The sequence below is a fragment of the Rhea pennata genome, chromosome 4, assembly GCF_028389875.1.
Source record: "Rhea pennata isolate bPtePen1 chromosome 4, bPtePen1.pri, whole genome shotgun sequence".
Classification (NCBI taxonomy): Eukaryota; Metazoa; Chordata; class Aves; order Rheiformes; family Rheidae; genus Rhea; species Rhea pennata.
This window is the reverse complement of record NC_084666.1, coordinates 42,159,655-42,186,626: the sequence shown is the minus strand read 5'-3', so window position 1 is coordinate 42,186,626 and position 26,972 is coordinate 42,159,655. Positions and strand designations below refer to the sequence as shown.

The following is a 26,972-nucleotide window of genomic DNA, read 5'->3' as shown; positions in this document are numbered from 1 at the left end:
AAAAAAGCGGTTATCAGAGTTGATGCCTTTGTCTCACCTGTTGATTGTTAGATTAGATTGAAATTAAGTACAGTCTAACTCTTGTTTATATTGCCCTAGTTACACTAAAATTCAGAAAATCACAGATTTACTTCAGTAAAAGTAAAATGGCAGTTACTAATTTGTTGCTAATGTTAAATGGCTTGTTTCTGTCAAGTCTTCTGCTTGTTGCTCTGCATTTACGTGACCTGCTAAACAGAATTGCATGATGTGAAAAAATACTGGCCTGGAGAAAGCTTCAAATTTTCTATTCTACTTTTAAACAATTTCATATTTTTCCTTTGTAAGTGTTAACTCCTATTTGGTTCATACATTATGGAACCTAGTTCCTACTGGTAGCATAGATTACTTACCTTTACATCATACTTGCATCAGCATTTACTGTTATATTACGATAGTTACATAATTATTAAGCTTAGCCTTGTAGTAGGTTACTAACTAAAACAATTCTAGCTAGCAGTGTGGAAGTTCAATGAGAATAACGTAGCTTTTTGCTTTACTTTCTATAACCCCTCAAATAAAGTTGGTTTTGCTTGCTTGAACAATAAGGTGGTACTTTTTCAATGCATCTGTGTCAGACAAATATGTAGCACTTGAATCTTCTCTATCTGTGTTTTTGTGGTTAAAGTGACAGGACAGTAAAGCACCAACAATAGCTTATCAGGCCTTGGGAGGATATATTTTTCAACAAGTCTTTTTCTACTTTGTAATCTTTTTCTAAAGCTCAATTTGCCTTTTGAGCTTTTATTTTCTATTTATATTCGCATCAGTATTACATACTGAAAACAATGTGATTTCTCCTAGTGCATTTTCAGTTGTATGTTTTCTTGGAGCTTGTTCTGTTTGTTCAAAGCTTTCATTTTGCTAATTTTCAATATTTCCAGGAAAGAAAAATAGGGTTACTAAGTTACAGTACTTGGCCTCAGATCTGATGTGGACAACTAGTGTGACTTCAGTTAAGGCACATCATCTCTTCATAAATGGAAATGTTAATAGTTGTTTCATCTTACCATGTTTCTGTCCTGTCAAAGCTGGTAATCTTTCACTGTTCTTATACAGTGGGCCCTACTATGAATGAGGTGCAATGAGAATCTCTAAGAGATAGCATAATAGTGGAAGTAATTAATATTAAACTCAGTCAGACGACTGAAATCCTCCCTTTGCTAGTCAGGAAACTATTGAAAATATCTGATGAGTGATATCTATGGTATTAAATAATGAGCAGAACAGACAAAATGGCAGATGATGATGATGATGAGTTAAAAATATTTAGGATCAGTTTGAATGGACCAGAGGGAATGATTTGGTAACGGCTGAAATCAGGACAATGTTTCTGCTTTATGGAAGCGAGGAAAGTGTTTTGCTGCAGAACTCTGAAGGGCTGAGCAGAGCTGGGGATGTTTTCCTGGAGGGGGCAGAGAGGTGCGAGTAGAAGGTCACGCAGGGATTGAATCCAGGGATTGTGCGACCCCACGGGGACGGATAATGCAGCTGTTGACAGAAATAGTGATGGGAGGGAGAAAGAAGAATTTGGATGAGAATACTAAACACAGCTCGTGATAGTTGGTAATGCTCTGTTGACTTCATTCACACTAGTTTGAGCATGCAGCTTAGGTTCACCTCTAGCAATAAGTTTGAGTTGGCAGGGAGAGTGCGGGATAAAGTATCAACCAAAACAGGCCGAGATGAAAGGCTGGAGTTTTAGACCCTAACTTTTGCAAATGAACCTCTATCTTAGCTCATGGATTTGTGACTGCAGGTTAGGGAAGATGAGGAGTTAAGATACAAAAAAGTCAAATAGAAAAGAGGTAACCACAAAAAAAAAAAAAAAAAGAAAAAAGAAAAAAAGAAAAAAGAAAAAGAAAAAAAAGAAAGAAAATCCGAAAGAGAACCAGGAAAAGATAGAAGATACAACCCAACAAAAAGGCTAAAGAATGGAAGATAGACAGGAAATATAAACAGATAAATTATCTGAGGCAAATATAATGTATTACAGGAATTGGTTGGAACATATTAATGGCATGAGATTTCTGTTTTTCAGAAGAAAATGTTGGGAAACTTAGATTATAATTTCTGTGTACTGTACAATTTTGACTTTGTAGTTCAAATGCCAGCAAGTTTCGGTGTTTTTTATTTACATGTGGAAAAGATAATGGATATGCTGAAGAATTTAGTAAATTGGCATTACATTTATATGATTACATTTATGCGATGCAAAAAAAAAATTTAAAAACCTGCATGAGTTTAGAATATTGAAACAGATGATTTATGTTCTCCTTTTTTGTCTAAAAATACAGATCAGTAAGCAAATGTAATATGTTTGTAACATATTTTCCCACGAGTTGTAGCATCACATTATAGTCTTCAGATTGGTTTTAATGTTTAAGTAAATACTTTAATTAAATTGAGCTCTTTTTTATTTAAAGCTGTCTTTTGGGGAGATATTGCCTTAGATGATGAAGACTTAAAAATCTTTCAAATTGACAGGACAATTGACCTTACGCAGCACTCCAACGAAAGACTTGGCCATAACACAGGTATGATATTTCAAGTTTTTTTTTTTTTAACTAGTTTTTCTCATTTAATTCGGTATAAAAGTCAATCTTTAAATGTAGAAATTCAGTATAACTTCATGGGTAGTACTAGTTTAAAGTTTAAGAAAGTTATTCAGCAGTGAGCATACATTTGTTTTAGCGAAGCAGAGAAGAGCTAAAATTTTATTTTTCCTGCCTTTGATTTAAAAAACGAAGCAAAACCAACTTGTTCAACTTAAGAACAGAAGCTGCCAGGAACTGTAATTCCTCTCTGCAAGTGGCCATGAGGGGATGGATGCTGGATGAAGCTTTGCTTTTGTCTCTAAAGTTCCAGAAAGCCAGCCAAAATGGCCTATGGAGGACATGCGTGCAATTCTGGAGCGAGACTGCGATTCTTGAATTACAGCTCCTCTGCTTGCGCTTGTCTCCGTTCCATCCAGATCCGCACACCAGCCTAGAAGCAACATGAGAACGTGTTACCTGTGTTAGAATTCGCCTTGTTAGTCCAACAAGTATCTGATTATTGGACAAATTCTAGTATATATGTATTTTTTTTTGCTATTGTTAACATAGGGTGCGCTAATGCCAGAAGCTGCAGTCCTATTAACAGGTAGTTAGAAATTCAGATAGATAGCTAAAGAGATATTACTCACACATGTATATAGATAACCATGTATGTGTGTGTTCAAATGTATGTCTAAAAAAAGTATATTCCTTTAGGCTCTAATTTGTAAACTCAGAATTGAGAATTAATGACCTTCTAAGATATGGTACTAAGATAAATTATTAGGAAGTGTGTGAAAAAATGCTTTTAGAAAATGTATAGATGAATAAATGAAATTTATTTTCCATTAAGCATGTTGTATTTGTAGCGTTAACTGGATGATTCCTACTATGTGGAAAATAAGGATCATCTTGAGGAATAGTCAGAAAGGAACATTACAGACAAGAGTAGCAGTTTTGTTTGATTGTGCAGTATTGTTGTATTTAAAATATTTTTACTCTTACCTTGCAAGTAAATGTTGTGATTAGACTAACTGTACAATGACAGGAGATTTTTTTACCTCTGTCTAAAGTCATCCATATTTTTCTCAAAGCAGAGGCATTTTTGATCTGTTTTAGATCAAGACTGGATTGTAAAATCTTAATAGAAGCAGCCCCCCCTCCCCCCCCCCCAAAAAAAAGAAAAAAGTAGTTTTAATTGGATTGGAAGTGTTTCAGACCCTAGTTTAGCTAACAAAATATAGAAAGCAAGGCCAGTTGTTTCCCCTTAAAGTGGATGCAGTTGAGTGATTCGAGTGATTTCTTTGGCCTGCTGACTTTTTCTTTGCTTTTTTTTTAAACCAAAGTTGCCACAGAGAGATGATATATGTTTCTAAGCTGTTTTTTAAAATAATATTTTGTTCAGTTATTTAATTTTCTCTCTGTACCTGTCTTGAGATTTTGTGCATTATCTTTGCCTATGGAAAGTATCCCATTGAGGGACAGACTAATGCATTTGGATCTCAATGTGTACCTTTACTGCAGAAGTAAGAGGACTCAGTGGGACTCGTCAGTAGAACTGGACTCTATGGAACAAATTCTACTGAAGTTCATGATTTTGTTCTGGTCCTCACTAAACATTTCGATGTTCTTGATTTTTTTCTAAGAATAGTTTGAAATAAATTCAGACTTTTTACACTTTAAATATATAATTATTTTGCTATGTTTAAAATATTTTGAAACAGGACTTTGGCTCATTTTTGCAAACTGCACATTCTAGTGTGCTTTGCTGAATTATAGCCTTTTTTGCTTCAAGTTGTCAAAAGAGGATATTGTCAGCAACTAATTGATATTAGGTAACAAGTAGAAAAAGAAGGTAAAATGATTATTAAATAGAAAACTTAGAGTAGCTTACCTTACTTGCATATACATTGATAATTAATTACAGGCTTGTTTTTTAAACATTTTACAAGCCTACTTATTAGTCTTATGTTGACCTTCCTGCAACAGTGACTTCAGGTGGAGAAGTTAGATACTTGGCAATAAACAATCAAGACACAGTTGCAGAGTTTGCTTTCTCACTGCAGCTACTAATGAAAAATCCTGAGCTCACAGGCTCTGATTCACGTTGAGCGACTGCTCATTTCCGTGAGGATTATCTGCATGAATTTGCAGGATCAGATACTTGCACTGCAAGCTTCCCTAGAGCATTGGCCTATCATTTTATTGGTCTATTTTGTATGAGCCATACACAAAATTGCTGTAAATAGAAACAACAAAACTGATGATAAAACTGATTTGTATATACCAGTGTGAACTCCCCAAATTATTCTTTTTCTCCTGCCCAAACTATGGAAAGAGGAAGCAAATCTGCTCTCCTAAGTCTTTTAGACTTGTGGCTTGGTGAGGCTGTAAATTATTCACGTAAAATAAGTCAGACTAGTTGAGATGCTTTTTCAGTTTTGCATTAAATAGAATACATAGCTTGTGCTAACCCAGCACTGATGGCTTAACTTTTTCTAGAGATAATAAAGGTGTAATAGTTTCTCAGTTTGGTTAAATAATGTATTCTTCAGTTTTTCTGTTCTTTGGTGCAGTTGGTGCTTTTTAAGGACTTTTTCTCATTTTTCTTAGAATTCTTTTTGTCTTTTTTACAAGATAAATGTCAACATGAGAGATAATTATGTTAATTAATGTAAGCAATAGGATGCTCATATATACTGTGTAGTATATTTTATAGCTAACCAAATAACTTCTTGTGAAGGAATGTGTCGAAGAATTACCTCATCTATCTAAAATGTTTTAAAAAATTTGGAATATTTTTCTCAAGGGAGCCAGCAGCTATGTGACAGTGTAATCCAAATAATTAGGCACGTTGTTATTCACTGAGCCACCACACAAACTCACTTGCCTTATATGGAATTGCCTCATTTGTGATATGATTTTAAGTTGCCATTTACTTAAATATGTTCTTATATATATATATGTATGTATGTATATATGTATATGATAGGATATTGAGGAAGATCTTCTCTATGGAGATTAGAGGTTTCAAGGATCCTCTTAGTAGTATCCCTTTACTTTTGCTGCAATAGCAGTAGTTTGAAAATTCTGAAGTCTCACAGCAGATACTGTATCTTAAAAAAATTACTTGCTACAAACTTCTAAAACCCATGAAACTTCCTGAAAAATTTTGGTAATGAATAGTGCAGCATTATCAGTGTTCCTTTGTCTGACTTACTAAATTTGTAGAGGTGCTTGCAGTCACAAAAGGATTAAAATTTTAGCAGGAATATGTGACGGATGTCATACCTAGTGTACACACTAGTTCTAGAAATGTGATACATTTCTGCAAATGACATGGCATATGTTAAGATCAGCTGTTTGTTAGCTTAATTTTTCTTGCTTATTGACTATTGGAAAAGCACAGACGTACATGTCTTAGAAGTTTTATTGCAAGATATGCTTGTACATGATGCTCTGAAGCCTTTAAAGTACATCGAACATCCATTTGCTAACAAAAACTCGTAACTTTGGGGGTAAAAGAAGCCATATTATATCTTTATCATTTTTAAGTTTTGGGGTGTTTGCTTTACCCCCTTCCCTTGAAATGGGAAGATTATGGTATGCATTCAGGAAATGTCTGTGAGAGTAGGGCTTCTAGCTGTCACTGAGTATGACTCTGAGGATGTCAAGGTCACCAGGAAGAAAAAAGCTTCAAATAATAATTAGATGATGTAATTGTCATGACTTGTCTAAATAACAAAGACATTTTGGCTTTCATTCTGGAATGCATATTAGAAAATTTTTTTAGCTACAAATATGTTTTGTTTCATTGTCAAGAATACGTGAAGAATTTGTATGCGAGTCATAGAAGAATGTTAAACTTCCTTAAAGACATATTGCAGTTTTTAGAGAGTATTTCCTAATCTCTCCTAGCAACATAGTTGCTCTAGTATTCTGTATTTTTAACTTTATAAAAGCCATTTTTTTCTTTTTTTCTTTTTAAAGGTGGCTTTGGAGAACATGGGATAGCAAAAAAACGAGGTGCTCTCTATCAGCTTATAGACAGGATACGACGATTTGGCTCTGGTATTTTCACCCTTTAAATTAGGGGCTGCTTGATGTGCTGTATCGTTAACAGTAATGATGATGGTGCTTTAATGTTTTCTGTATTATTGCCATAAACAGACTATTAAAGTAAGAATAATGAAGATCTTAACTCTTTTGTATTTTCTAAGAGCTCTACTTAATGCATCATATCTGGAAGCTGAAAATACATAGCTTTAAATCTCTTATTAAAAGTTATTTAGCTATTTGATATGATAGTGTTCACAGTCATTAATCTACCTGGTATCGATTTAAGATATTTTCAGTATAGTTAGCATATGCTGCATATAGCCAATGGCCTGACTGGTACATAACTGCCTATGCTATGGCTTTTGGGGGATCACACTGCACCTGAAGCATCTGTAGTGTTACTCTGGACAAATGCATTTTTAGAGTAATCATACTTTTGTTGGTATGTTAGCTGCATTCAGGGGGCTTCATCAGTGAAATTCCCATTAATATTGACTGAATTCATTGACCATATTTGATGCAAGAAGATGTCACTTTAATTTCATGAAGCCTCAAAAAGGAAAATATGTAAAACTATCTTAATTACACCATATTATGTCTAAGTGCCTCACTGCATCTCTGGTAAAATTAACCAGGGCACAGTAACTGTCTTTACAGATGTGCCATGATATATCATCTTTGTTCTTACATCAACAATTTTATTATTCTGTAAATGTCTGCCTGCTTTTTTTTAATACAATTTGGCATAAATTGCTTACTCCTCCTAGCTCAAAACAAAGTTGATAAGAAGTTGAAATGATAAGACCTTTATGTTATAATGTTCAGTGATTCAGTAATAATTGTATACTAAGAGTAACAACAGTTTTTTTTTCTATCTAAGTTTCTACATGCATTGTCGAGTGTTGTGTAATTCTCATTTACGTAGTTTAATGCCAGGGTAAGCTATTTGCTTTACTTAAGTATATACGCTATGGCCAATCTTTTTTTATGAAAGCTTGCCATTTTCTATGCTATTTCTGTTGACACTTAAATTACATGTCAATTAGTACAAAGTTAGGTTTTTCCTCCCATGCATCAAAAACTTTCTCCCTATCTTTTGCTCTGGTTCCTTCTTTCTGCTTCTCTCCCAGCCATGAACCTGGGCCAAGATACTGTGCCATGCTCCTGCCCTGGAATCCTCCCTCCTCCTTACGGCATAGCCTGATATGCCTGTTAACACTTAAGTTGAATTAATATCAGTGGGGGTACTCATGGGGGAAGGTACTAATTCAATGAGGAATAAGAATTCAGGCCTTCTGAGTAAGACTTGTTGGCTCCCTTTGCAAGTGATCTATTTGAATCAGCTGCCACGGTTGTCCATGCTGATTTAGCAACTGTTTCAGAAGAAGACAGCTAACCATATCATGGTATGCAAGTCCTTGCCCATCTATCCTTATTCTGTTCTGTTGTCACAGTACGTTTCAGCTGACTATGAAGAGATTTACCTGTAATGTGAAGAAGAATGGATAATATCTCTCACAGTAGTATGTTTTTTAGGTCTTGTAAGGCAATTTAAGCCATTTGTAATAGGGTTCAAAAAGCTCATTTCTGAAAAATACATTATCTGTGTCCTGAAGTGTTGTAGGGTTACTGTCAAGTTGACAGTCATATTTGCGTCTGGAAATGCTATATCTACTGCCAATAGCTACAGATGAAGATCAGTAGAAGAAATGACTTTTCTGACTTATCTATATTTATGCTACTTACCTTTGCCAATAATTTCTTTTTTTTCCTGATAATTCAGTTTACAAGACTGACTAATAGTTGCAGGATGTCTTCATTGTCCATTTCTGTGAGGATAGTTATGCACTTGTTTTTTACCCAAATCCTGCAATAAGAATGAAAGGGACTGTGAATACCTTGACTGTGTTAGTTTAGGTCTGTCCAAAGTCCTTTTCTTTGCTGGAAAAACAAAGTCTCTCTCTCTCTCTCTCTTTTTTTTTTTTTTTTTTTTTTTTTTTTTTTTTTTTAACAAAAAACCCACAAAATCTCCAAACAAAAACAGGTAATGTCATCTATTGTATGTATATGGAAATTTAAAGAATGATTTTGTTATTAAATGAGAAAAATTAGAGGCAGTTAGGCACACAAATGTCTCCTTAAGATAATAAGTTTATGTAGAAATTGTCATTGCATATACATTTGAAAAAAGGAAGATTTAGACTCCATTACAAGGAGTTCCAGGAAAACCATGTAGTGGTAGGCTTTGTGTAACTGCAGTGTTCTATTTTTTTTAAAGGACATAAACATAATGTCTTTGACCTGATGCAAAATAATTGTTCTCTTAATTTTTTTTTTTTTTTTTTTTTGTGTGTGTGTGTGTGAGATCTCATTCAGTGTTTTAATACAGTGTTTCATTACAGGCTTTGAGCAAAATAATACATCTAAAGGAAGAGCAACTGTAAAATTCTCAGGGAAAAATGAGAAAAACCGATTTCCCAGAGCTGCTACATCACGAACAGAAAGAATATGGCCAGGGGGTGTCATTCCATATGTAATAGGAGGAAATTTTACTGGTAAGCTTTATGCTTTGGAAGAGAAAGATAATGATTTTTAAAACTTATTTATTTTGAGCAGAATCTGTGAAAGTCAATAGAAAGACTTCTGGTAGATCAGGCCTGAACTACATCTGTTCAGAAAATTAGTCATATTTTAGAAAATTGGTCCCAAAGGTGAGCTCTAATAATAAAAATATATAACTATGTTTCAGATAGGAGAGACTGTTTTTCATTGTCTAATGTTTCTTATTGCATGTTTGTTTTCAAGAGGGTGAACTAACAATGTCATGAAATCTGTTTTTAAAAAATGTATTTAGTACAAGACTATTACTGATTTGACTGATGTGAAATGTACTCTGCTGAACTGATTTCAGTCAGCAAACTGACCTAAAAGTGTTTTGTAATTCCTCAGTTTTGTTTTCACGTGGATGCACATAAATGTTATATATGATGAGGGAAAGACTGACTTCAAAATAAATGTAATTTTTAGTGGAAAACTGGCAAAAGTATAAAACATTTCTTTTCCCTGCAAAATGTAGATGGATCAATGTGGATGCAAGGGGTAACTTAAAATAAAAAGAGAAAAAAAGCGAAGACAGGTGGGGAAAAACAAGCAATAACATGTATCTTATCATGCACTGGAATGATGCAGGAAACCCAAAGAAATGTTCAAACACTTATTTGTGCTTTTTATGCATCTGTGTACACACACAGAGAAAGCAGTCATTGCTTCCAAACTTGTACTTACTGTAAACTTTTAGTGTCAGTATTTATATGGTACTATTCCAAATGTGACCTTTGCTTTAGGATTACTGTCTTTTGAAATAACAGCAGTAAACTAAATTTAAGTGTATCATGTTGAACACTTTTACCTTTTTCATAACGAAAGATAAATTCTAAAACCTGGCAAATATTACTAAAACATAAAAGAAATGGGCAAGATGGGATGAAATAACCTTTAATTATCAGGATCCTGACATGATTCTAACTCACTACCTTTTATGAACTTTGAAAGGTTTTTCTTTGTTTAAGTTTTTAACAGAATATTACTGTAACTGACACTGGTTTTCAGTCTTGTTGGCAGCTTTTCAGAAAACCTGAGAGTCTAGTGGTATGGACAGTGATTTGGCTGTTCATCTCTTACTCTTTGATCAGGGCCTGCACATGGTGTGAGGAAAGGCACCGGGTTCCTGCAAGAGAGCTTAAGTGTGAAATTTTCAAAAATGTTGTGTGTATAGCTGACTCTTCTCCCTGTTTTACCACTTCCAATGGCATTTTTACCATTTCCAATTTGAGAAATCTTAAGCTACTACTGAGAACTTTTCAAATCTCTTTGGTCTCCAGGACTTGCAGTAGCTGTTCAGAGTTTTGGTAGACTCTCTACCCGCTGCTGAAACGTGTACAGCGTGCAAAGGAGTGCACAGCAGATGTACCTCTGCTGGCAAGTTCACGCAAAGTAGTACAGCTCTTTAGATTTCCAGTTTGGAAGCTATATTCTCAGGTCCTGCCTCCAACTAAAATACGCCCCGTCTTTTTCCAGACGATAACATTACATTGCTGCAGTACTTGAAGTATCTGATGCACAGCCAGCATGCCTAACTAGCTTTAGCTGTTGGAGTGAGAGCTAGCCTGGCTGTTTCTGCATCTAGAATATAGTTTTGTGTTTTGATTATGTTTCCCATTTTAAAAGCAAATCTTTAGGTATATTTAATACTTTATCAAATCAAGAATTTCCCCTTCTTTGGAAGATCATTTGATTTTTGAATGATTTTGGCCTCAAGAAGTGGAGATTGGTTCTTATTTAAGATAGCATTATTAAAAATCAGATAGCTGATATGCCTGTTTACATGCCTTAAAGGTCTCCAGATTTGAAAAAAGAGGTTTTTTATTTTTTTTGTTTGTTTTCAGACTAGATAGGTAGGAACCAGGGATTCTCGATTTTTTTTTTTTTTGTTTTTTTTTTGTTTGGTTTTTTTTTTTTTTGGTTTTTTTTTGGTTTTTTTTTTGGTTTTTTTTGTTTTTTTTGTTTTTTTGTTTGTTTTTTTTTCTATTAGGCATAGTCCACTTCATAACTTCAACCTGAGAAAATTGCTTAACATATTATGCTAATGCGAGGACTTAGGCAACACTTGATTTCTGCTGCCTTCCTCTGGTGTAACATAGCTGTATTCTTTATTGCTAATTTTATGGTTGCTAGAGAGTGTCAGGCAGTATCAGTCCCTTGCAGGGAAAGATGCTCTGGCGAGCTGATGATCTGAGTATCCCTTTATATGGGATATAAAAGAATAAAGACATGCTTGGTGACACTTGGGACTGCCAGGGGACAGGTCTTCAAGATCTACTGATTCCTTCCAGACTCATATTCTCAATATTAAAATCTGATCTTATGGAACAAGATGCAGTTAAAAAAAAAAAAAAAAAACACTTATTTCATGTCCTACAATTCTTTCAGGCAGCCAGCGCGCAATGTTCAAACAGGCTATGCGGCACTGGGAAAAGTACACGTGTGTAACATTTATTGAACGAAGTGATGAAGAAAGTTATATTGTATTTACATACAGGCCTTGTGGGTAAGTATATATGTTAACAGATATTTGTGCTTTCACCGTCAGGCCATGTTTCTCTTCTTTGCAGGCACAGAATTGAGTAGATAGTTAATATATTTAAATCATGTGTATTCAACTTGGCTTTAAATTATTAGTAGTCAGTCTCTATCTTTGGCCTTTTAGGAAATATGCAATATGTATAGAAGGTTTTTTGAAGTTCTCCCTCTTTTATATGTTGCTGGATAAAATTGTCTTGCAATATACACACACATATATAAGATTCTTCATATTTGGCTTTTTGTGGTGCTTTCAGTATTTACAAATCTTGATGTAAAAGTATTTCAGGCTTATAGTTTATTCTTAGCTTTCTCCATGTCACGTATTCACTGTTGAATTACATATGGACACTTACCCATATTCCTTTTCCAGCTTGCTTGTTCTGAATTTTGACTCTTATATTGACTGTCCTTGTCCAGATTTGTTTAATCAGCAAATTCATGTCCTTTTTGCACATTCCTTTTTCCAGGTCACTGAGATGTAAAAGTGGACACAACAGTTTTTCTCATTCATTAGTGCTGTTTTCCGTCAATCACTGTATTCCATCCTCAGATATTTCTACTCCCAAATGCCTCAATCAGCTACACTAGTTATTTATTCCACTGAAGGTTCTTAATTTTATACAGTAGTTAATGAACTTGTGTGTGTCACCTTCATTTTCCAAGAAGAGCATTACTTGTGGAAATATTTATCTTGTGATAGTCACCTATTGAGAATGTAGACTCTGCAGAGAGCAGCTCTTTCTTGCTGACTTTCTGATCAGTGAGCACTTTGCGTGCCTATTTTTAAATTTTTATGGAATGGGATTATGCAAAGAAGAGTTGTAACTTCTTTGCATCATAGGTATGAAACTGAATGTTCTTTATAATCCATAAGCTTATGTGTAGGCATATCTTTAAAATACCTGTGGCCTCCTTTTGAAGGCACAGGACAATGTAATAAAACCCATTTCTAGAGTATTTTAAGAAATGACTCACCTTTGCTTTGGAAAGTCTCTGAGCCATAGATCCTTGGAATCTGGGAGCATGTTCTGGGGAAGCTTGCATGCATGTGCCCACCATGTTCCTGTGCTCCTGCAGGCTAATAGGGGGCTGAAGACCCCTGTTAGAAACAGTGCCAAATTAATGGGCTTCTCTTTAGGCCCAGCATGCCCATAGTTAACTATGCAACCCATAAGATAAATTTCAGTGACTTTAACAGCTAATTGGAAGAGAAATAAGCAGCAGAGGATAATAATGATGGTTCCCTGCAGTTGAAGATGTAGAAAGCAGTGCACATTTAAATAGAAGACTGTGAAAGTTCTAAACGATTTTATGTGCCTTTGGAAAAGTGTGGAGATACCTGCAGAGACCTCAGTTTCATGAAAGGTGAATTCTACATCAAAGCTCCCAGAACCAAGCTGCAGAAAAACTCTCCAGCCAAAACAGTATTCCTAAGGTTGATTGATGCTTTGTGAGATCAAGTCACCTTAGGATGAAGAATAGATTATAACCAGTTCTATCTAGAAGGCTAAAATACACTCAGTATCTACCTCCAGAGTTGTCATTATCCTTTTACATTTAATGTTGTTTTATTGGTGGATAATTTAGAAATTACAAATAATTTGGGAGGAATGTGACAGGGTTAAGATTAAGAACAAGGAAAAGCATGGCAGTGAACAGTCTGCTGATGATTACAAAGCTAGGCTAAGTAGAAGGAGCAGCTGAATGATTTTTGGGGGGATTCTGTATCCATGAGCCATTTTAGCAAGTGCCAGATAAATAGTACCTTTTCTGAGTGAATAAGGACTACTATGCACTAACCACTTACATATAATGCTGATGCAGGATTTTCCATGGAAAGAACACAGACAAAAGTGACACCAAACCATCTGCAAACACTTTCTAACACATGGCCAGTCACAGTGAAATTAATCTCAGTTCTTTCCCATAGCACCCTGCTGTGTTAGTTTGTTAGCACATTGTTTGCAGTACCATAGCAGCTAACAGTCACAAATGAGGGAGACACTATCGTACTTAGATATACTTAGATGTATTTGTACTATGTTCAAATTAAAAACAAAAAGATAAACCCTATTCCAAAAAGCACCCAAATCAGAACATAATGCATTTAAAGAAACAAAGTGAATATAGCCATGTGTGGAAATTCAGGTGTCAATATCTGCAGATGTCTCAGATGACAGCATTAACACAGCAGCATGCAGAGTGTTATTGAGCCTTTGCAAACATTAAGGATATTTTGAAGAAGCATAATGCATTACTCCTTGTAGCAGTTCATGGGGCACTCGTCTCAGGCAGTGGGGAAGAAAAATATTTGAAATACAGCAGCTAGTTATCAGAGACAGACACATGAGTTTAGTAACGTTGAGAGTTTACATGTTGGCAATGAGTGAGATAAGTTTTTATTATCATAAACCCATAGGACTGCAAGGGATCTCAGAAGAGCATTTTATGCCTAAAACAGCTATACCTATGCTGTTATATACTTGACTAATCTGATTCTAAAAATCTGCAAAAATGGATACTTCAGTCTCCTAGGGAATATGTTCTTTCAATATTCTTAATGTAAGAGAAGTGGGGCATTATTTTTGGTAATAACTAAAATATTTCTTTTAGGCTAGACAGCCCCTACTTCATTAAATTTTTCCTGGAAGTCATGTCACTGTTCTTCTCCTTGAGACTTCCAGCTATTCCATGTCTTTCTTGAAACTGAGAACCCAAAACTAGAAAGTATTTGTCTAACTGTGCTGAGCCAGTGCTAGAGCTCATTCATTTGTCCTTCCACTTATGTGCATAAACACTATGTCTTGCTGTTTCTCAACAGCCTGCTATTTTCAACTCATGGTTGGTCAGTTTGTGATTCATAATAAGCTCCAAAATTCTTTCTACAGTACTACAACGTGGTCAGTAGTTCCCTATCTTGCATGTGCAGTATTTTGCACATCTGAGGACACTGAACAATGCCATATTTCCCTTGTCAGTTCTCATCTCCAGTCTGTAAAGATAGCTTTCAGTTCTAAGACTGCCTTCATGGTATTTAGCAGTCCATTCTAGGGCTGCAAATTTAATGAGCATATTCTCTATCATCCAGATTATTAAGGAAAGCATTGGACTAGGACAAACTCCTGCAGAATCCTACTCACTTTCTGCTTTTATTTTAACAGTGTTTTTTTTACTTTGTGTGTAGTATTCCAACCAGCTTTTTACTCCACTTTGTGTCAGGGTTCTCTAGTTTGCTTGTGTGGCGTTCATGTGAAAGAATGCCAAAAGCTTTACATCTGCAGCTGGATCCCTCCTTCCCATCAGACTAATTTCATCAGTTGTAGTTTTAAACTACAATTATTTTTCATCACGTCTTGTTTATTTAACCTGATTTTGAGAACTTTTAAAATACTGTTTTTTAGTACAGCTGAAGCACTTAACTATGCAGTTTGAAACTATAATTCCCGATAGTCGTCTGCACCCATCAGCTGCAGATGTAAGAATAAGAATATAATATGAAGAGAATAGTGTTTATGATTCTTTTACCGAAGCAGTGTGCATGGCTATTAGCATCCACTACAGCAAATATTTATGCAGCCAGTAGATTAGGACAAGAAAACTTTAATCTCTAAACAGGTTCAAAACATGCTTTGTTCACTACTGCTTCTTTATGCTTATGTTTCTTCCTATCACACCAAAAGTGCCTGATGACATAGTATATTTCTCTATGCAAAGCCAAAAAAGGAGTCAGCAAACTGCAATGGCTGCTAGTCACATGCTCTTAATAAATATTACTGAGTAAAAGATCAAACTCTTTTTATATAGCAAGACTAAAAAAGAACAATTAGTCCTATTGTTCTGGCATCTCAATGTGCCTTTGATCTGACTTTGTGGCAATTTTTGTTCTTCACTAGAAGATTTAAGTACTTTTTATGACAAACTTTACATGACTTATTACAATCACTGCTGATTACCACTTGCATGAGTATTTGTCAAAGCTGTCTGAGATAAAGAAAAGTCAAATCTCTTTCATGTGCTTCTCCAAACATTGTAGACTGAACAGCTTCTGAACATTTTAACAGTTTTTGAACTTACTAGTCTGTGATGTCTACTTAACATACAAGTTCTTGAAGTCAGTGAAAAAGGTAAATTGCTTGCCCAAGGTATATTTTTGTAGTGTTCCTTAGCTTTAAAAAAAGGACTATCTGTTCCGAAAGGAACATTTTGTGGAATGAAAAGAAGTTGAGTTTTATTAATCTGTGGCATTAGAGCTGATTCATGCTGTCAGGTGGTAGCTGCTCGTGTTCTTATTGCCCTTGGCAATCAGCACTGCCACTCTGCTGGTGGCAAGGGTTGCAGCATAGGTGATAGGTCTCCTGTTCAGCTGCCATGGTCTACAGCCAAAGATATTAACATAAATTGAAGTTTGTGAGGATGATTTATGTTAATACTCTGCGATGGGGACCTGTCAACTGAGGAACGGGTTTCATTCTGTTCTTGGTAATATTGAGACGATCATCTCCAGTGAGCCAGTGAAGAAGCAATAGCTACCATTGGAGCCAGGTCCTTTCAGGACAGCAAGTTGTAATGTTTGGCCACTGTATTGATCCCTGATAATAAACAAATTCACCAAGCTGGGTTATAGGCCAAAAATCTATTTTTATACAGAGTTAGGTTTGTGATTGAAAGAGGCTTTTTCTCACACAAAAAAATAGATTTTTAAATCTTATTTCTACAGTGAGATTTTATTCACCAATTTTGTGAGATGCTTTCTTTTCTTTTATGTAACCTAGAGGTGACAATATTTAGTCCTAGTAGGTTTATAAAGTTCTGCACATTTTTTTCATCCATATCTGCATGCAGCTGCTGCCATGGCAAGCTGATGATGATGTTCTGTAAGAAACTTTATATTGTCACATTTTGAGGAGTGCAGCTTTTGTAAAATGTGCAGCATTGACCCCACTTGATTCTCTTTTCCTTCATATTGATTTAAGAGGGTTTTAGACAGTAGCTGTGAAATATTATTACTCAAAAGAATGAATGCATTGTTCTAGTCATTTCACTTTCTCCCTGTCTGTTGTTTCTCTTTGCTCAACATCATCGATCAGCTGGACTGATTAAATGGAATTAGAGATTCATAAATAGTTACTGTCTCAACTGCTGTCTGGTGCAATAAAGATTAAAGAGATCCAGGAGCTTTAAAGTCTGCCAGTTGACTCAATTTAAGGAGGATAACAAGTGCTCACACACTACAAGGAAGTCCTGGCCTTGTGCCAAACACACCTGGGAATATTGTCAAACTCAAGATATTACAATTTAATTTATTTCATAGATTCATTTATTTTAGTCTTCCTTACCATTTGACTCAGGGCAGTTGTTGAAGTGATTTGAATCTTGTAGCTTAATTGGATGAATCTGATGTGCTTGGCAGGTCACTCAACCTAGCAAATCCTAATGACCCTCTATCAGTGCATACTGCTGCTATTTTAAGACTCAGTGTTCATTGGTGGCTTCTAATTTTCACTGAAATATAGTCAAGAAATTTGTCTAATTTCTATGAGGTACCTGAAAGCAAGTAACCAATGTAAGGAAACTGCTATATTCAGCTGGGCATTTGTTTGCTTGTTTTTAAATAAGCCTGTGTTCTTTCTAAACATAGATGGCTTGCAGTTTAACTTCACATGCAAATACAAAATTATCTTCTGAAATTCGTACTAACAGATGAGCATTCTGTCAGTGTGCATGTATGCCTATGAGTATAGATAACAGGGCAAGAGATATTCAAGCCAGCATTTAAAAAACGATTAGTAATTCTAAATATGTTGGGTTTTAGGTGTTCAGTGTCAGAAGAAGAAAGTGAAGAGATACCTCTTCAAGACTGTAGTTAGTTTTTTCTTCCAGAAATAAAACATCTTTCAAACATGCCAGCTCAGGTACCCAAAATCACTATTTAAATTTGAAAATGCCCAACTTTTGATTTTGTGAGTAAAAATTAAAAATGTCAAATTATCTTTGAAAACACTTAATCTATCTGATTTATGAAATAACACCTAATGCTTCCAGAGGTGATCTTTTGCACCTGTATTTTTAAAAAAGTTAAATTCTTGGTATTGGCAATTGGCATTTTTGTAAAATGGATGATTTGGTGTTTAACAAATTCATATACTTTCATAACAAGAAATTGTTTTGTGGTAACAATGTCCTGTACTAGCCATTTTGTACTGCCATCACTGTACAGCTATTACCTGAGCTTCTCAAAGTGGCAGTGCATAATTTTAAAAGGTTACACAAATTCTTTTGGTCAAAATAAAGTAAAAAGGAAAGGAGGAGACAGATTGTAGTTAAATTCTTTTTGTTTTTGCTTTTATAGTCACTAGTGTTAAGAAGAGCATAGCTGTAGACAATCATAGTGGGTAATTGAACAAAAGTTTATTATTTTTCACTTTTCTCCATCCCATTTCTTCAAAGTACCACAGTAGAATTTTTTTTTTTTGGAAACCTATGGACATTTTTAATCCACCAACTATATTTTTTCTAATTAAAACATGGAGTGCATATGAAGTGAATAACAATATATTTTCAATAGTTTTAATGTACTTAAATATTCTACAACCTACACTCTTAGTACTATATTGATTTGCTTTAAACCGTAAATATTGATTGACAGTCTTTAATTCTGCATCACAGTTATTCACTGTAGTGGTTCCGTATGGTTGTAAACTTGAAGACTCAGCAAAAGTGTTTAACCTGTTATAAACTAAAAGATTTGTTTTCACTTTTCATAATTGTGTAATTATCATCAGCGTATTCTTAGTAACCTGTTATGCTGCAGCCATGTGTGTTGTAATTAGATTGTATCGAATGTTAAAGATTTTGAGTTCTTGCAAATGTTTCCAGGATTCTGGATGGATAAACAATGAGGTTTAAAAAAAAAAAAATGCTCCTAGTCCAACCAGCCAGTGAAGCTTTGTGGTTAGTGGGTTAGTGACCCTGCCTGCATGGTAGTGATGAGTGGAGTACTGCAAGCATCTTTCTTGGGACCTGTCCTGGATAACATCCTTATCACTGACCCTGGAGGAGGTGGTGATATCTGCAAACCTGACAGAAGTACATGACACCAAACTGGGAGGATTGGCTGATAGGAGGGGCTGCAGTCCAGGGCAGTCTGGACAGGCTAGAGGAAAGGGCCAGCAGGAACCTTATAAAATTCAGCAAAGGCAAATGTGGGGCCCTGCCTCTGGGAAGAAAGGACCCTTGGCAGCATGACAGGCTGCGGAGGGGCTGGCTAGGGAGCAGCTCTGCAGAGGAGGACCTGGGGGGCAGCAAGCTGAGCATGAACTGGCAGTGTGCCCTGGCAGCGAAGGTGGCCAACAATATCTGAGGCTGAATGAAGCAGGAGTGCAGTGCAATAATCGTGGGAAGTAATCATTTCTGTTTACTCAGCGCTTATTAGATCATGTCTACATACTGTGTCCAATCTTGGGCTCCCAGTACAAGAAGACATCCATAACTTAGAGTCACTTCAGTAGAGGATTACCTGGATGATCAGGATTTGGAGCACTTGCTGTGTGAGGATAAGCTGTGGGACATCGGCTTGTTCAGTCAGGGAAAGAGGCAGCTTCGGAGAAACCACACAGCAGCAGCCTCCTGACACTGGAGGGGGCATTGAGATTGAGAAGATGGAGACAGGCTTGTCCTAGTGATACATGGTCAGGTGACACAAAGCAGTGGGGATAAGCTGAAATAAGAGATTCAGCCTGGGTGTAGGGAATTCTTTCACTGTGGGAAACACCCATGGTGAAGCAGGCTGCCCAGGGAGGTTGTGCAGTTGTCATCCTTGGAAGTTTGCGAGACCTGACTGGATAAAGCCCTCAGCAGCCTGGTCTGACCTCATATCTGACCTTGCTTTGAGCAGCAGGTTGGGCTAGAGACCTCCTGAGGTCTCCTCCAGTGTGAATTATCCCATGGTCTTATGTTTCTGCAAAGTCTCATGGGATTTGCAAAAGTGTTTTTGAAAATCAATAGAATTTCATCCACATCTAGTAGTCTGTGGTGTACATTTTCACTGATTACATGCTGCTTATGCTCCTCTATTCTTAAGTACCATAAAGTATTGACAGTACATTTTGTCTCTTTGCACAAGTTTAGGCAGTTATTACATAGTTACTATAATGTACATGACCTTAACATAGGTAGGAAGCCCTAGCTCATTAATTAAGTTTAACTAGTGTGGAAATGTTAGCATGTTTTCACAGATGTTTTCTTTCATCTGATCAATTTCTGTGTGTTCTACGATGGCTTCCTGTAGAGAGCTGAAGCAAATTCCACATCTTTGTCCTTTCCTCAAAGTATTCAAAGATAAGGACCAATGATTTATAAAAGACTTAACTTACAGATCCAAGCTATTCTTTTACAAACGTTTTTCTCCTCGAACTGAGAATGAATGAATAACAGAGTATGAACCGTGCTAATTTCTTTATTTCCCATTAGAAAGGTATTCAAATGTTTGAGTGACCAGTAAAAGATAAACACCTAGGTAAAATGGATCTTGGAAGTACCTGTAGTGCTTTAATTGTGTTTGCATATTCACTGTAGACATAATATTTATTCTGCAAACATGCAGTCTGAAAAATATGTTAAGTACAGCCATGTCAGCATGTCCGGTGCAAAGGTGAAATCCACTGTGGAATCATGAGATAAAATGGTATTACTACTCTCAAATTTTATTCTAACTTTATTTCTGCTATCTGTTGTTCCTTTTGGTCATTTATGCTGTATTTTTAGAGCGGATCTTACAGTATTTCTACTAATATTATTTATATCAGTGCTTATAACTATTTCTACACTGTATGTGTATTGTAAATACTGGAAATATACAGGTGTTCTTTAGTTTCTTTTGCTCCAGAGTAGTGTGGTGGCGCATAAACCTGGAACATCAAGAATGGCACAGGCATGGAGTTTAGGTTGCCTTTGTTTTTATGTGCCTCCTTTGAAAAGAGCTGTCATAGGAAATCATTAGAAGACAATTCAAGAAGCTAATCTAGTATGTGAAAAAACAGTACTGCAAAGTTAGAGCTGGAGCACTGAGCCCAATTCTGTACTGTGACCTAAGGAATGGTGATTCACACTTTTTCATGAAGCTACCTAAAGAAGGGTAAGAGTTAACTTATTTTGAGAGCAGGAATGTTTGAGAAACAGTAGAGATAGTGAGGAATGATTGTAATGTGAGCAGTAATTTTCCTGATAGTATTTTCAAGATAACTTCAAAATTTTTGATATAGCCCTCCCAAGTAGTTAAAATAACACTTTCTGCATAAAATAAATTGTGTGGCCTTTATAATTTTAAATTATTGCTATCATTTTTCTTGGCATGTCCATCCTTGATTTCAACTATCAGTGCAAAAGCAGTGTATGCTTACTGAGGACAGGTGTTACGAGATAAATTGCCATGGCTATATTTGTCTGATCTTCACATTCAGTGAATTCTAGCTGTATTAGACAAATTAATAAAGAACAACCAAGACTGACTCACCAGCCAAGTATCCAAGCAACTGAAAACCCCTTTGCCACTACAAAAAGGTGAAAGGTAGAAAGAAGCAAGTGTTGACATCTGTAGAACGTTATCTGCCTTTGCTGTTGCTCTCATGAAGCTGCCACGGAGGCAGGTGAAGGATAGGATCATGTGCCACACTAGCATCAACCTCCTCAAGGACCAGTTGTATTTTACTATGTTTACTATATAAATGTTGCATCAGCAAATCTGCTTTAAAAAAACAAAAAAGCAAAGCAAGTAAGGTGGAAGGAGAGGGTGTTAATGTGCTCTTCCTGGCAGACGGTGGAATTACAGAGCAGAAATGGGGAATTAATCTCTTACTAAAGCATATAATGCTGTCTTGAAATTCTTAAGATCTGCAGAGGGTACAGAGAATCAGTTTACTAAAATGAAAATTGTTTTCCATTTCTCTGGGATTTGCTTTGCTCGCCCTTCTCTCCTTCTGCTAGCATCGTCAGCAGACTTCTTTTCTAACCAAAAAGTAGACATCTCAGATAAATGCTGACAGTATGAATGCTGAAAAGGGCATCTCTGTTCCATAAGTTTACATTGGAATCATGAAAGCACAGTGAAACAGGAATGAAACATGAGAGCAGTCTTGTGTGAGGCAGCCTCTTCCCCCCCCCCCCCCCCACCGTGAAAATATGCCCTTCCAGGACTAAGGTTCCTATTGCAAGAAAACAAGAGTGGGAAAAGAAACGGTTCACTGATCTGCAGAGAAATTTAGCCTCCTAATATTAAAACTACAGTTGTTGCAGATTACGTTGTGTATCACCTGTAACCAGAAAAACAGAATGAGCAGGGATTGCACAGTGGCATCACAGGAATTTGTTTCATTCAGATTATCTTTTTTCTGTATTTTCATCTTTATGCTTGCCTATGCTAAGTGAATCTTTTAAAGAGCTACCCTTTCCCTTGCATCATTTCTACTAATTTTATAAATAGAATTAATGAAGTAGGGCGATTTTTTTTTCAGATCAAAATACAGCAAATATCTAATCAGTAATCAGAATAGAATGGTAATGAGTCTGGTGAGTTCTGTCAAGACCTATAACAAGTATGGCACAAAGAAACCATGTCTCTGCTTACTGCTTCCAGTTTTGCCTGCACGCATCTGTTGAATGTGCAAGGCAACCATGCAGGAAAGCAGTAATGTGCATACAAGGAAGAAATAGTAATCGTAGTTAACTTTAGTTTTATTGATTCTTTGGGTGAAGAGAAGGTCCTCTGTCTTTCAGAAACCATGATGCTACGAGTGACAATTCTGTTGATCATAACTAGCAGTTCCTAGACAGTCCTTGGCTTGAAGTCAATTTATTGGCTTGTAAGTGAGACTGAATAAATTGTACAATGTATTGTTCTGCTGATTGTTTTTAAAACACTTTGTCCCCCAACGAATTTTAACTGGATTTCCTATATGGTTTATAGTGGTATGTATGAAAAGCTTCATCTGTTTGTGTTTTAATTACAGATGCTGTTCTTATGTAGGTCGAAGAGGAAATGGTCCTCAGGCTATATCTATTGGCAAAAACTGTGATAAATTTGGTATAGTTGTCCATGAACTGGGTCATGTGATAGGCTTTTGGCATGAACATACGCGGCCAGACCGAGATGACCATGTCACCATCATTAGAGAAAACATCCAGCCTGGTGAGAAATTCTGATAAATACTTTGAAAAAAAAGCCAGTTTCTTTTGTCTCCTGGAGTTCCTTATCAAAACTGAACCCTGTATAAAAATAGCTGAAACAAACATTTGCTTCTCTTTCATTCTAGTTACCTAGGCTGATCTCAAGCTGACTCACAAATACAATACTACAATTAAAGTACAGTATTTTCTGAAGTGAAGACATCTGGCCAAGTAGCCAACCAATAAATAGTATTGACTGGAAGGAGAAAAATAGTCATTGTATTCCAAAAGTGAGGGAAATCATTGCTCCTTTTTTTTTTTTTTTTTTTTTTTTTTTAAAAAAAGTCATATTTATGTGGTTGAGAGAACACCTTTCTTTCGTGATCTTTACCGAATGATAAGTAGAAACATGTAAATACTTGTATAGCTGTCCAAGAGGTTTAGATCTGGAAAGAAAGCTGAATGCTTTGAATCTGTGACAAGGGTGGGTCCACAGGGTTTCCAAATCACTGATTCCCTGCAGAGCTTGCAATTTTAACCAGTGGCATCTTACTTTAAGACAAAGTATCTGAGGAACTTAAGAGCTTGAAATTGTGACTGTTGTCTCTTTGGAAGTCTAGAAGTTGTGCCCATCTGTGTGTCTTGTGGGCAAGGTGGCGGGAAACAAGGAATATTTCCTTTGGTATGCCATAAATGCACACAGCCTTTGTGAAATGCTGATCTTGGGCATTGTCTGTTCAAGAAAGGGTAAAGTCAGAAAATGTCCTACTATAGTTTGGAGGATTTTTTTTTTTTTTTTTTTTTTTTTTTTTACTCTGAAAAAATGTTTAAACAAAATGGATTGGAGATGCAATGAATCTTTGCCACCTCAAGTAGGGCTTTGAAGAAGACTAGCAGCTGATAAACACTCACACGAGTCTCTGGTCTAGATGCCCCCAAGCATTTGCTCTAGTGTCCCTGTGCTGTGTTGTGATGGGGGCTCGTGCTATGCATGCTCTGCTCCGCGGCTTTTGCTGCCATGGGGGAAATGAGCTGGCATGTCGTTCTCTGCCTCCTGCTTTCTCCTTGCAGTCTTCTCTAGTTTCTGGCTAAAATTGTCTCCTGGAGTGTGGTGTCAGCTTGAGGATTGCTAAGTGAGATCAGGAGGTCAGGACCACCATAGTACCTGGTTCTGGTTCATTTATTACAGAAATAATGCTAGTGCTATTTTTCTTTTGTAAGACACAAGTATGAATATGAGTTGGAGTAAGGGGTGCTTTGCATCCATATATATGCTGATTAGGGCATTAAGGAGTTTTTGACTGGAATTATGAGCGAATTATTCTTTGTTCCACTTATTTTCCCATTGTTACAGCTGGGCTTTTGAATATGAGTAGTTGTTGGTATGTGGAAACTCCGAGAGTAGCCTTTGAAGCAAAGTCACTTCAGTATCCAACCTGCACTGAGCAGGCTTCTGGAGTGTTGGCTGTGGAATGGATTTTCCCCTTGCCACTAGATTAAGGAACAAGACAGTAAATTTTGGGGAGCATAGTGTAAGGTATGGGACCTTCATGTGAGCTAAGTGAATTAGAATGCTCTTTCTGAATGCCAAATATAGGTGTTTGACGAGGATTTTGGAAAATGTCTTTACTCTCCTGATTAATAAAAGTGCACAGTTACACTGACTAAGATTTATGAATGCCAGTGAATGATTTTTTTTTTTAGGATTTTTGATTTTATTTTTTTTCCCTATTTTTAACAAAAAGAGACATGACAAACTGTAAATTATCAATCATCCATAGGTCAGGAATACAACTTCTTGAAGATGGAGCCCGGAGAGGTGAATTCCCTTGGGGAACCATATGACTTTGACAGCATTATGCACTATGCCAGGAACACCTTCTCAAGGTTGGAGTCTCAGGTTATACCTTTTGACTTTTAATTCTATTCTTCTCTGTGAATACTAAAAACTATACTTTTTTTTTTTTTTAACTATTCCATAGTATCTTAAAAGTATTCTCTTGCTACACAGTATTTTTACAGCAGTCAAAGCACAGCTTATTTTAAGTCAGACCTTACAGAATAATTTAGTTAAATTCTTGAAGACATTGCTTGCCTCTTATGGTGCTTGGTTCCAGTGTAACCTTTTTAATTTTTCTTCAGTTCTTCAGATTTTAAGTCAAGATAACTTGGAAACATCATTTCATAATGATTAATTTTTTGGGTAATATTTCTGCTAAAATTAGAATTTAGAAAAATCAAATGAGTGAAATTGTTAGACATTTTATGTGTAAGATCTGTTCTCTTAGAGAAAAATCTACTTTGCATAAAGTTTGAGTAACTACAGTTATGTGGATAGAACAGTTTATGATATTAAGAAAATCTACCATTTAAATCACAATATTTGCAAAGGGCTGTAGTCAACTATTTAGGACAGCAGTGCAGCATCTTTTGTATTGCTTGTGCAGGTTGTTGCCATCAAAACCATATAATAAAGAGTTCTGCTGTTTTTCCTGTGGCCTATTTTGGGCTGACCCATTCTCAACTCTGTGTTAGCCCACGCAGGGCTTGCTGTGAAACTTTGTACGGATGTGGGGAGCTGTACAGCCAGCTGTTCCCCTAGGCTAGACCTACTCTGGACATTAGTCCAAGTGAAGCAGAAGTCTTCTACATAGTACTCCTATTTTGTACCAGGTTACAGTGCAGCTAATTACTCTATAAAAATACCATCAGAGTAATGTAAATTTAAAAACTGTAGTAGAGTAAAATTTGTCTGGAAAGTGATGTGCTTATCTGCTTCTCATCCAATTTTACGTTTTTAAGGCAAAAATGTTATGGTGATGAAAGTCATGTATATTGTAACAGAAGTATAAGTTTTTTAGACTTAAAATAAACTTTCTGTGGACAATCCGAGACTCTGAAATAAACTAAAGACCACCAGAAGTCTCAACAGCCCTTGTTATAAGCATAAAACATATTTCTTAAGCTTTTTCTTTCTAATATAAATTGTTGTTATTAAAAAAAAAATCTCCCAAAAATGCATTCAGCATGCACGTAATTCACCCCGGAAAAGCATGGGAGTGAGCCACGTGAGGCAGATGTTAGTCATGTCACTTAATCTATTTATCGACACATTACCTTAAGGAAGAGATTATAAGAACCTCTCTGAAATAGAGTAATTTAACAAGCTGGAACCTCTCAGAGTCCTAGGGCAATGACGACAACAGGATTATTTGTGTTTTGGGTCCTGATTTCACCACTTTCCAAGCTGACAAAAACAGATAGTGCCATGAGTAGGCGTTCCCTGCCCCAAGGTTACAATCCACCAGCAGTCCCTTGAGATCATGTATTGATTTGCATTGATTTATCTTGAAAGCATGAGTCAAGTTCAATATGGAATATTGCCAAATATTAATTGTTAGACTTTATTCAATAGGATAAGTAGCAGAAATTACAAAACATCATAAAGTTCTGGTCACACATAATATTATTCATGCTGTATTAAAACTGTGACAAATTATTCCCCCATTAAAGGTTATACTATAATGGTGCTAAAGGATTTAAGAGAGGATTAGTTTTACATTTTTCAAAGTATAAATAGCATCAGTTTCAGGTTCTACCACAACTTAGTGGAAAATAAAATTATACTTTGCTGACATCTCTTTTTTCTGAAATAGTAATGTACCTTATTTCTAGAAATTAAAAATTACAGTAGTTTATTTTGCTGTTTACATTAGGGGAACATCTTAAAATCATTCATTTTTGCAAAATTTCTAGTGAAGCCACAAGAAGTGTGACTGGATAAAGAATAGTGTATACTATTGTTACTCAAAATAGTCCATTTATTAGCATTTTTAGAAGGCTATATTATTAAAAAGTATCCCCAACTACAAAGATTCTTATTTTTCATTTATTATTTTGAACCCATATTATCTCCTCTTACTGAAAACAGCAATTTTAGTTTTCAGTATAAGCTCTAGAAGTACAAAAATTAAAAAGATCAAGAGAACACAGAACTGTATTCATCTGTTAACTGGCATTTTATTGGTGTTTCAA

At 35.9% G+C, this 26,972-nt stretch overlaps 1 protein-coding gene across 1 annotated transcript in view; it reads left to right on the top strand.

Moving 5' to 3' along the window:
* Positions 1-26,972, top strand: part of TLL1 (tolloid like 1) — a 135,148-nt gene that overhangs the window by 54,388 nt on the left and 53,788 nt on the right. The window contains exons 3-8 of the mRNA XM_062574705.1: positions 2,466-2,576; positions 6,567-6,647; positions 9,038-9,190; positions 11,625-11,742; positions 22,781-22,959; positions 24,719-24,824. Of these exons, the coding sequence (XP_062430689.1) occupies positions 2,466-2,576; positions 6,567-6,647; positions 9,038-9,190; positions 11,625-11,742; positions 22,781-22,959; positions 24,719-24,824 (748 nt within the window). The remainder of the gene's footprint in view (positions 1-2,465; positions 2,577-6,566; positions 6,648-9,037; positions 9,191-11,624; positions 11,743-22,780; positions 22,960-24,718; positions 24,825-26,972) is intronic.